This window comes from Pyricularia grisea, chromosome VI (assembly GCF_004355905.1).
Source record: "Pyricularia grisea strain NI907 chromosome VI, whole genome shotgun sequence".
NCBI lineage: Eukaryota > Fungi > Ascomycota > Sordariomycetes > Magnaporthales > Pyriculariaceae > Pyricularia > Pyricularia grisea.
In genome coordinates, this window is record NC_044974.1 from 504,324 (window position 1) to 515,826 (window position 11,503).

Below are 11,503 nucleotides of genomic sequence, written 5' to 3' on the forward strand. Positions count from 1 at the left end.
AAGTGGTACAGCATTGCAATCGTCTTCAGGGATGAAGTCCCTAGTATGGGGATTATTTATAGCATATGCTATTTTGGAAACAATTAGGACAACAAGCAGGGGTAAGCGTTGCAACTTGCAAGTAATACGATTTTGGTAATGACGGCATGCTAAGAATAACGTTAATCGTTCTATATTTTGTTGTAGTAAATTTAAAGCCTCATATCTACTACCTAGCTAGTTCTAGTCTCCAAGGTATGATCTGGGCAAGCCGGAATTGGCCGAGGTACCAAGCCGATCTGCATATTGCACAAGTGATCAAGTGGGACTATAAACAACCTATAGACCTTGTATTTATCTTCTACTCGTGGGAAAATTTGCCAGTTTACGAGCTCAAACGACCTCGTATCTAATTTCAAATTTTCAATATATTATTAACGAAGGTAAAAATAAATGGTTGTCCTCATACATAACTCACAGCACCCTTACAAACCCACTCTGAAGAACCTTGCCACAGCTGGAACCCCGGCCTCATTAATTGCAAACAGCATGTAATAGCCAGGCGTGGCAATTCCGTAGTCGTTCGGAACGGTGACGACGTAGTTGCCATCACCCACGTCCTGACCCTCGAGCGGAATGCGCCTGCTGTCGGTGTTAACCGTGTGCGTCGTCGATCCGGTGCGGATCATGCTGAACTTGTAGCCGCCCGCCTCCTGCATGGTGACGGTGACCTTCTCGCCGGCCCTGACCTCGACGGCGCCGTTCGCACCCGTGGCCGGTCCCAGGCTGCTGATGACTGGCCGCTGGGCGGGCGTCTTGCCGTCGGCCTCGAACAAGTACGGCGGGCTGAAGAACTGCCCGTCAAAGTGGTTGGCGGAGCAGCCGCTGCCGCAGAGGCCGCCGCCTCCGGAGAAGACGGTGCCGTCTGCCATGAGCATCGCGGTCGAGTGGTAGTTGCGCGGTATGGCGTGCGGGCGCATCGTGGTGAAGCCGCCCGTGGCCGGGTCCCAGATCTCGGGGAACAGCTGCGGGGTGCCGTCGGAGAAGAGAGCCATCTTGCTCATGCCGCCGACCACAAACACCTTGCCGTCGGGCAGGACCACGGCGTTGTGGTAACCACGGCCGTACTGGCCGTCCGAGACGCGCTCGACCGCCACGGGGTCTCCGGGGGTGTCGGGGAGGGTCAGGACGTGCGCGGCCTTGGACCCGTCGTAGCCGGAATAGCGTGTGCCGCCGCCGTAGGTGAAGACCTTGCCGGCGGCTGCGTCGTACATGGCCGTGACGCCGCACATGGAGTCCTGGTCGGCTCCGCGGGTGCCGGCTGGCTTGTTGGCGCCCGTGCCCTTGGTGTCGAACCAGTTCATCTTCTTGGACGGTCCGGCCTGCAGCACAAAGCCGTCCTTCCAACCCCAGAGCCAGGTGTGGCTGTCCGGGTACTGGCCTGCGGCAACTCGCATGATGTTTGCCGGACAGCCGGGAAGCTTGGTCCACTCGTTTGAGGAGACGTCGTAGACCTCGCCGTCTCTCTTGCCATTGCCGGTGAAGGTACCACCAATGGTGAAAATCTTGCCCTCGGACCTGTTGATCTTGATTAGTGCCAAAGGACTCTGGTTGTGTGAGCATTGTTCAAAGGCAGAAACCTTACGTAGTGACGCTGGACTGATAGCCGCGGGGATTAGTCATGTCGGAAGCGCGTGCCCAGGGGGAGCGTTGGCCGTTCTTGAAATCAAAGACGCTCGTCTTGGAGGCACTGGAGCCGCCAGTGACAATGATACGGCCATACTCATCCATCGAAGTTCCAGGACAGAACATGTCGTGCGCAGTGTTTTGAACAATGGCGTCGCTGACATTACCAGTCGCAGCACTGTAGATGGCTGTATAAGTCTTGCCATTGCCGGCGTTGGTGAACCGTTCACTAGGGTATCTTAGTTAGTGGATCAGCCCCTCTCGTAGATCCCGAGAATGTAGCACGTACGGCCATCCAGACGACCAAGTCATCAAGTCACCCGACTCTGGAATGAGAGCTACGGAGACGGGGACGACGGGAAACTTGACGATAGGCCCCCACTGTCCAGCACTGGGGTAGCCAGATGTGTCAAGCTCATAGAGGTTGAAGAATCCGGTGGCGCCGCAGTATGCTTTAGCATCACCTCCGCACTTTGTCCGGCACTGCGCGTCCGTGCCTGCAACCGCCTCGGGAACAACGACATCGCCGCAGTTACAGATGCGGCCGCGCTCCAAGCCAAAGATACTGCTTTGGTGTTTTGTGCAGTGCTGTTCGCACATGGCCACCGTCATCTTGGCATTGTTGAGTTGTGGGTATGCTCTCCCGAGAGCAGCTTGACTATTTGGTGGGTTCTTGAAGCAGCCCTTGGGTGTTGAGGCTGCGGAAACGAATGTGGTGGCCAAGATGGCTCCGACAAAAGCCGAGTAGAGAATGTTGCCCATGGCCATGGGATGTGGATATTTCGCTCTAATGAAGGAAATTTATTATTGATTAAAGGATAGTTGTTAATAGCACATCTAGACAAATGAGTGTGGTATCGGATGCCTACTTGTCAAGTTGGATATGCATCAACCCCACAAGACTTAAACTGAGGGGAAGGGCACTTGACAGGACGAATTATATAACAAATCATTTTCAAAGGATTATCATGGCGATCAGCGGGCACCAAAGCCTGCCAAGCTGTGATCGCGGCCACGCCAGGATGGACCCTTTGTTGTTTACGAGAAAAACACTTGGCAATCAAAATGTGCACCTGATTAGCTCAAAGGAAGACTCTGAGTTATCTCCGTCGGATGGCGAACAGAGCCTAGAAGTATTCTACCTGTGCCTTGCACGTGGCGTTTGGGGGCACAATACCAGACCAATATGCGATCCGCGCCTAGTGGACTAAATAACGGCTTTTCTTGGAACCGGCCTAAAGTGAAGGTTAGATTGGAAAAGTTCCTGGGTTAGTATGGCCTATATCTAGCAGCTGAAATTGCATTGCGCTCAGACTCTTGGCCTCCAGTTGATCGGGATCTTGTTAAATTGAAATCCGAGTCCAATGATGCGAGGCTGTGATTCCCCCCGGGATCGTTGGATCATCTTTGTATAAGTTTGGTGCGAGATCGCTACAAGATGGCGTGCGCCTGATTGCCTTGCGAGCTTCTTTCGACCTCTTCTTAGATCTTCAATACGCCCGGTGAACCCCCATTCAAAGGGTTTCTTTTCTTTATCTTTCTGTCTAGTATTTTTAGTCACTCGAATGTCTAATTATCGACCGACTTTCATTCGGATACACTGTTTGTTCAACCCAATTCATCACTCTTTCGCCATGCTCGGACCACTGCGTAGCTCCTCACTTCTCCTGGCTACACTGTTGTTGGTCACAGCACCAGTACCCGTACACAGCAACAAACTTTGCAACCCTTGGAAGCCTGTCATCGCAGACCTCAAGACGTCATTCAAAGGCTGCAATGCCGATGCCAGGATGGCGATGCGTGCAGCTTTTCATGACTGCTTCCCTGGCAGCTGCGATGGTTCATTGATCCTTGCCAACGAATGCAACGATCGTCCTGATGACAACGGAGCCCTTGTCCCTATTTGCGAAAGCTTGGCCCAAAAGGCGCTCGACTTTAAAGTCGGCACAGCAGATCTGATACAAGCTGCCGGTGGTAAGACGTGTCTTGTCCGGGACGGATGCATAAACAATGTGATTATCGTCCAAAAGACAAGTTAACACGGTTTCCTCCCATGCAGTCGTCGCCATCACCTCCTGCGCCGGACCACGGACATACTTCTACGTTGGCCGCAAGGACTCTTCAGTGCCAAGCCCCGAGGGCCAGCTCCCAAACAGCGAGTCCACGGCCCAGCAGCAGATTGACGCCTGCAAGGCCAAGGGCTTCACGACCGCGGACCTTGTCGCCATGGTCGGCGCACACAGTGCCGGTGTCAGCCAGCAGGGGCTGTCGTTCGACTCAACGCCCGAGAAGCTCGACAGCAACGTCTTCTACCCCGAGACTGCCAGCGAGAAGACCCCGACGTCGCTGCAGAGCGACGTCGCCTTGAGCAACGATACCCAGACAAAGGCCGCTTGGAAGAACATGGGTCGAAGCAATTTGCTTTGGAGAGCCCAGTTTGTTACTGCGTAAGTCTGGTGTCGTGATGACGCTGGGTCAAGTGATTTGAGATCACAGCTAACATAAGACTCTGAATAGCATGCGCAAAGTAACCCTCATGGGGAATAATGTGAGAAGCTTGACGGATTGCAGTTACATGATATAGCCCCTAACAACCAGACATAAGAAGAAGTATAAGGTTTAATAACAAAAAAAAAACAAGAATTATATAAATTTCAGTCAAGATTGGTAAACAATAGCAACTCAAAACTGTATGTAGCATGATGGCTGTGCGTTGCATCCCCACCAACACATGAAACCTCGAATTGCGACGTGTTCAGCACACGCTTACAGCACCGTTCCAGGCCTTTCTGGGCTAAAAGTTGTGCGATGTGGGGACAAACAACAAACAGTAAACTCTATGCTAAAAGTCTAATTCTAGTCTAGAAAATCTAGCCACGTGAAGCCCTAATTGGGACTGTACTAAAGAAAGAAGAAAAAGTCGCTCACATGCGCCTGCAATGCATCAAGGAAAAAAAGATACACAAAAGAAAGAGAAAAAAAGAAAGGAAGAGCCCAGAGACATCTCTGACGACTTCTTTCTCGTACAGTCATGTTGATCAGACAGCCAACAGAGCAGCGGCAAGAACAGTAACACCAGCAACGGTAAAGACACTAGCCCTCAAGCCACCCGCCGCATCCTTCTTGGAGTCACCACCACCACCGCCACCACCCTCGGCCGATCCAGAGCCCGCCTTCCGGCCCCCCTGTGGTGGCAGCTGCCCTGTGGCGGCAACACCGTTATTGACGGCCCCGAGGCCGACGTAGCGCTGCCGCGACCGCACGTCCTCCGAGAACGCCGGCGCGCCATCCATGCCACCTTTACCGATGGTCGCATCGCTGTTGACGGTGCTGCCCTTGACGCATTTGGCGCCCTTCCACGCCACGGAGGCAGCATCGGCCCAGGTCGTGGTGTGGTCGACGACGTTATCGGCGCGGTAGAAGCGGCGGCAGTGCGCGGCCTCGTAGCTGAAATGCAACGGAACCGCGTCTGCGACCGCCCCGACCGCGAATTCATTGTTCCAATTTGTGCGCCAGTTGAAAAGGCTCTGGACTGCCATGGGCCAGCGCGGCGGGCGCTGGACCCCTGACGGTGGGTCGGGACGGCGGGCTCGGCCGCCGGCGTTGAAGGCGTCCGAAAGGTTGCGGAACATGGGTTCGTCGTACCCGAAGCCGCCCCTCGTGCCCCCAACGCCCTGCATGGGCCGCTCGAGCGGCCGGCCGCCAAACGCCACGACGCGCACGCCCGCCTCGCGGTAGAAGAGGCTGACGATCCCCGCGCAGGTGGAGCCGGCGTGTCCGTCGGAGAGGATGATCATGTCGTCGGGTTTGAACGGCGGCTCCTTGGAGGTGTCGATGGCTTCGCCACCAAAGTCGCTCGCGATGCTCGAGGGCTCGATCAGCACGTGGCCGGTGAGGTCGTCTTGCTTGATGTCCTTGGAGGGCTTGAAGAACTCGTCAAAGCTGGGCTTGTACTCGCGCGACTCCTGCTGGTAAAAGTTCCACTTCTCGCTCTCGTCCATGTTGGTGGCCAGGTAACGCATAAACGGCGACACGCGAAAGTTGTAGGCCTGGCGGTGCTCGGCCTTGGGGAAGAAGTTGCGAAAGAGCTCCACTCCGGCGGCGTAGTTCCCACCGCCATTGCCCGAGACGTCGAGCACGACTCGGTTGCGGTTGGCGGCCTTGCATTTGGTGACAAACTCGCGTATCACGCGCCGCGTGTCCTCGAGCTCGGTTTTGTAGTCGCTCGTGCCGTTGCTCGAGAAACTCGGGATGGCGAGGACGCACACGTCTGTAAAGTTGGGTTTGTCAAGGAAATAGCCATACATCATCCCCAGCTTGTGGCTGACGAAAGGCTTAAGTTTTTCTGGCTTGAATAGATCTCGCGGCTCCATATCGCGCTTGCCAAATGACTGTAGCTGCATAAGGCTGATGGCCGACGCAAAACTGCCATCATCGCTGGCGTTCAACTCAAATGCGCTCGAGCTGCCGTCACGGTCAGTTGGTAACAGGTACGCCTTGCTTAGGTCCTTGGCCGATTGGATACCCGCCACTTCGCCTGAATAGCTGGCGCTGTTGAAGTAGGTGGCGGTCGATGAGTTTGCAAATGTGATGTTGTGGAGGTCGGGGACGCCGGCCGTGTGCCAGTTCTTCCAGAATTCACCGCCGATCGAATGTACACCGTGGCCCTGCATCAATTGGTTATACTTTGCGTCCGGATCCTGGGCTAGCACGTTGAAAGACTCCCTTGCTATTACGTCCTCGACTGGAGATCCGTCGATGGAGACAATTTCTGAAGCATCGTATCCATCGCGCTGACTCTTCATAAAATCCTCTTCTGCATAAACCTTGGGCAGCTCAATGCCGTCCTGGGAAACACTGACTAGGTTGAGACCTCTTTGGAAGGTAAACGCGTTCAGGATCTTTGGTCTCCACGTGAAATGGCTTTCCGAAGCGGCGTGGTACTGCAAGCAGTGTTAGTAGGCATTCAAAATGACAGAAACTCGGTAGATCGGCAGCATTGTGGATGGAATACTTACCACATTAAAGACCTCCTCCATAAAGTGATATTGGTTGGCATATTTACCATCCTTCAGCTTGGTCCTCATTTCATCAAAGGCTCCCATGATATCAACACCAGGAATGAGGTAGCCGGCTGGCGGCGCCTTGAGGTACCCCAGAGTGCTCAACGTTTCGGCATGGTAGGTTAGCTGGTCGAGCAGAGTAAGGTCCGTCTCGACATCGACAGGTATCGACTGCAGGCAGTTGAGCGCCAGAGACGGCCTGATCCTTGAGTTGGTACCCGCGGTCCGGATGGCAATAGAACACGCATCATCCAAGTCGGCGGGGTCGGCCGTCAGCGTGGACTTGCCGACGTCCACTGTCGAACTTGACTGCCGGGGGACGACATTTGCAGCCGTGATCTGAGCGAGGCCCACCAGGACAGAGATTCGCATCTTGGGGTTGCAAACGCGACTCGAACTCTGAATAACTCCACAAAACAACCCTCTAGAACGAAAATTGTACTATTGTAAAGAATGAACGCCGGTAACCTGCCGACTGCAACTCTACCCGAAACTGCTCCAGCAAACGAGAAAAAAAAAATGGCACAAGCAAGCTCGCCTATGTGGGAGAAAGAGGTGTATCGTTTCTCCCATGGTGAGAAAGCAAAACATTATTATTAAAAGGTGAGATTGTTCAAGCGATCTCTCATGCTTGCTGACTGTCCACGAAGAGCGGATCCCAGAGACATTCCTCCAAGACGCCGAGCAATCAAGGGTGTGGCAATCCTGCGAACCCCTGCAGGTGATTGACCAAGCAGAGCAAACGGCCTGGCCTGCTGAGCCACCGCGAAATTGCAGTGCGTTCCGGCCCCATGCACCAACGGCAGTCCAGCGCATCGTCAATTGGTTCTTCGGTTATGGCTTGCCGCCAGCTGAGATGTTGCAAAGCCAGCATCTTACATTGACAGCAAAGAACCAACACTCTGGGACAAATCCTCGTTTTTATGGGCGGGTGACGGCAGTGGCTGTCGGAGATAATACTAAATATTTTATGTAAAGAATCGATGGCGCAAGTGAGAATTAGCCGCTGCGTTCTACTACGAGCGCTCCGGGCCGGTGCATCCGAACCGCGGATGAGAAAGCAGCCTGGGGCGGCCAAGAAGAACACAAACGCAAGGGAGTTTCTGGAATTTAAAGGTACATATCTAAGCTTGCTAGAATGGCAAACAGCAGCCTTACCGTCAGCGATTTGGATTCCAAAAATAAGCTATTCAAGACAAAGTGGACACCAGGGTGACATCTAGTGGGGACACGGCTGCAAGCCCCTTTTGAAAAAAGTAACGTACCCACCAAATCAGCGGAGGTAATCAAAACAAAGATGGAAAGAAACAGGGTGATGAAAAACACCAAAAAATAAAGGCACTTCGACAACTGTGAGATTCGAACTCACGCGCCCGAAGGCATTGGCTATGTTATATAGCAGATGTTATAGCAGGCCAACGGAATAACCACTAACCGAAGTTGCCGTTGTTGAGGGGGCCCGTTTAGTTTTGGATTATATTCGTCTGGGCAAGGAAGGTGCAACCCGGGTGCTCCTTGCTTTTTCAGTTTTGTAATTCACTCGGACAAATATATTTTATACGTAATATAATTAAGCGTTAAAAATTTGCCGACCGTGTCATTGGTGAATTTCCTATAAAAACTGGACTTGAGACGGTGGTATGTAGGCTGGATTTGTAAGGCCAGGCTCATTGCGCCAACGTTACGGATGTCGAAAAGCCTTATTACCAAGTGTTTTAGCGACTTTGACATTGCTATCGGCTTTCGTTAAAGGACCGAAAATGCTTAACATAAGATCAAACTCGGTTGGAAAATCGGTATTGTTTACAACAAGGACGTTAATGCGTTAAAATTTCGACCATATCACCGCTGCATACGAAAATAATATTGATGGAATTATTTTACATCGGCTTGTATCAGGATTTGTTAAGTGAGGCCAATTGGGCAATTCTCGCGACGATCCTCCAATGTCGTTGGTGTTGAACGGCCACATTCTAACGCCTAGGTAGGTACGATCCAACGATCTTGGGATTATATCCTGCGGTATTTACTTCACATCCAGGTCCTTGAGGCGCTTGTCCAAGGAGGCAGGGGCTGTTGCCGCAGCAGTTTGAAAACGTCGACCTTGCCATTGAGGAAGTACTCGTCGACCGCTTATTGCCTAATTTGTAAAACTTTCACGCCGATAAAATTTCCGTCTCTGTACCTGCACTGCGCCTTGGACCACAGCCAATGCTTTTCGGGGTTAAAATAGTCGGTAATAAGCACCTGTTAAGCGGCCTGGGGAGGCGGGTTAATTGTTGGTGATTATAATCCTCGGTTATGGTAATATTTCCTTAACGTTCAAATTAGCTGTTTTTTGTACGGTTTGGAACGTATATGCTTATACCAACCATTTTATATGGAAGAGCAAGTAGTTCGTGGAAATGGTTTGTAATAAAAGAATAAAAAAAGAATAAAAGGATGAAAGGGGGAAAAATCCCTTAAACACTCGGTAGCTAAATAATTTTGGCATTAAGTTGTGATATTCGATTTCTTTATTTGGTTAAATTGCCTATCAACGCTTTTCAACCGAGGCCGTCGTGCAATCTATGCATTTTTGGATCTTTGCTAATTTTATCGCCAAATAAAGTTCGCGCATCTCCTTAACATACTCTTTATATAAATAGATAACTAATTATATTTATCTCCCTTATTAGACTACCATTTTTTACATTTTGCTATATTATGTATTAGCTTTGGTTAATACCGTGGGGATCGAAACGAGCCTGCTCATGTTACGAATATAATATAAACATGTTACAGTCCTCTCAACACTGAGTGCAAGCCCGAAAAAGGAAGTAGCACCCGTGTCTTCACCTTCATAATCTGAAGGTGGTGACGACCACTTCAACAACGGCAACTTCGGTTAGTGGTTATTCCGTTGGCCTGCTATAACATCTGCTATATAACATAGCCAATGCCTTCGGGCGCGTGAGTTCGAATCTCACAGTTGTCGAAGTGCCTTTATTTTTGGCGAGTGGAGCCGCGTATTCGTATTTTTGACATACTTTTGTTAATTTCTTCAAGCTCTTGCAAATTGTGGGCTCCTCTTGACGAAAGTAAAATGGCATGGTTGGCAGTTGTGTTTATACTAATTGCATATAGTATAAGATGTGGTAAAACACGTTTTTTCAACGTTCTAATGGAGTCTCACTTTATGAAATCTCTTATATTACTTTTAAACTAAGACCCCTTCAACGGTTCATCTTACCCATCCCTCAGGTAAGTCCTTTTGGCATGGGCCATACCGTTCGTCATCATTACTGTTGCCACTGGCCGCGCTTGCAAGTTGCGGCGACTCTGCTCCGTCTCCTGCGCCTCTGAGACAACCGAGGCGCGAGAATTGTCCTTTTTTTCCGGGATATGTAACTACTTATTTTACCATGCCAGGACCTCTACAGTCTCATATCTCATTGAAATGTGGGCACCATCAGCTGCGCCCATGTGATATATTTGTAACGTTGCGTACCCCCTGTTCGGCACCCCCCCTGTTCGGCACCCAAAAATAACAACACTTTTATTTTTATCCTCCAACTTCTATTATAAATATCTCGATGAATCTTTCACTTTTGGATTTACTTTTTTCTAATCTTGATTCTCCATTTTCCAATGAAGCAATATACTGAAAAACAGCTTATATCTGCAATTAACGACGTCAATAATGGCAATCCAATTGCAAAAACCTCCCGAAAATGGGGAATACCTAGGTCTACACTTCAAAGTCGACTTAAAGGTTCTCAAGCTTATAAAAAAGCACAAAGCCCTTTTCAAAGGCTTTCTACGGAACAGGAAAAGCATTTGGCTGATTGGGTACTTACCCAAACAGCTTTAGGGCTTCCGCCAACGCATCAAGAATTACGCTTTTTTGCCGAACGAATTCTTCAAGCCGCCGGAGAGACAAAAGGCCTTGGAAAACGTTGGATAACTCGTTTTTTGGTTCGTTATCCAATCCTTAAGACCCAAAGGCCCCGTCGAATAGATAACGCCCGGGTTAATGGCGCTACTACGGAGGTAATTAAATCTTGGTGGCTTTATATTACGAACCCGGTTATTAACGCTATTAAACCGGAAAACCGTTGGAATATGGACGAAACCGGTATAATGGAAGGTAAAGGATCTAACGGCCTGGTATTAGGGCTTAACGGGATCCGGCCGTTGCAACGGAAAGAGCCCGGAACGCGGGGTTGGACGACTATAATCGAATGTATATCGGCTACGGGCGTTGCCCTCCCTCCCCTTGTTATATTTAAGGGAAAAAACGTACAACAACAATGGTTTCCGACGGATTTAAGCCTTTTCGATAATTGGAAATTTCACGCAACCGAAAACGGGTGGACAAATAACGAAACGGCTATCGAATGGTTAAAAAAAGTGTTTATTCCGTATACCCAACCTTTAACCCCTGAAAAGCGGTTATTAGTTTTGGATGGCCATGGATCACATATAACGGACGAATTTATGCTTCTTTGCTTGCAAAACAATATTCAACTCCTATATTTACCCCCTCATTCGTCACACGTTCTCCAACCATTGGATCTATCGGTTTTTGGGCCGTTAAAAGAAGCTTATCGACGTCAACTTGGATTTGTTAGCCAATTTTGCTGTTCAACAATTATTGGAAAACGAAATTTCCTACTTTGTTATCGAAAAGCCAGATTAAAAGCATTTATAGCAAAAACCATTCAATCTGGTTGGCGTACAACGGGGTTATGGCCGGTAAACTTGGTTAAACCACTTTTAAGCCCTTTTTTGTT

At 50.2% G+C, this 11,503-nt stretch overlaps 3 protein-coding genes across 3 annotated transcripts; 1 reads left to right on the forward strand and 2 right to left on the reverse strand.

Moving 5' to 3' along the window:
* Window positions 1-464: 464 nt before the first annotated feature.
* PgNI_11277 (uncharacterized protein) lies at window positions 465-2,433 on the reverse strand (the record flags this gene model as incomplete). The annotated part of the gene is made up of 3 exons (XM_031131247.1): window positions 465-1,557; window positions 1,625-1,894; window positions 1,955-2,433. 3 exons carry the CDS (start codon window positions 2,431-2,433, stop codon window positions 465-467), a joined length of 1,842 nt encoding a protein of 613 aa, XP_030976776.1.
* An 866-nt stretch (window positions 2,434-3,299) lies between these two features.
* On the forward strand, window positions 3,300-4,249 carry PgNI_11278 (uncharacterized protein; the record flags this gene model as incomplete). Its single annotated transcript, XM_031131248.1, has 3 exons — window positions 3,300-3,639; window positions 3,725-4,112; window positions 4,183-4,249. 3 exons carry the CDS (start codon window positions 3,300-3,302, stop codon window positions 4,247-4,249), a joined length of 795 nt encoding a protein of 264 aa, XP_030976779.1.
* Window positions 4,250-4,327: 78 nt separating this feature from the next.
* Window positions 4,328-7,317, reverse strand: PgNI_11279 (uncharacterized protein). Its single transcript, XM_031131249.1, has 2 exons — window positions 6,684-7,317; window positions 4,328-6,608 (listed from the first exon to the last, which is right to left on the reverse strand). The coding sequence occupies exons 1-2, from the start codon at window positions 7,098-7,100 to the stop codon at window positions 4,704-4,706; spliced, it is 2,322 nt and encodes a 773-aa protein (XP_030976780.1). The 5' UTR covers window positions 7,101-7,317; the 3' UTR covers window positions 4,328-4,703.
* Window positions 7,318-11,503: the final 4,186 nt, after the last annotated feature.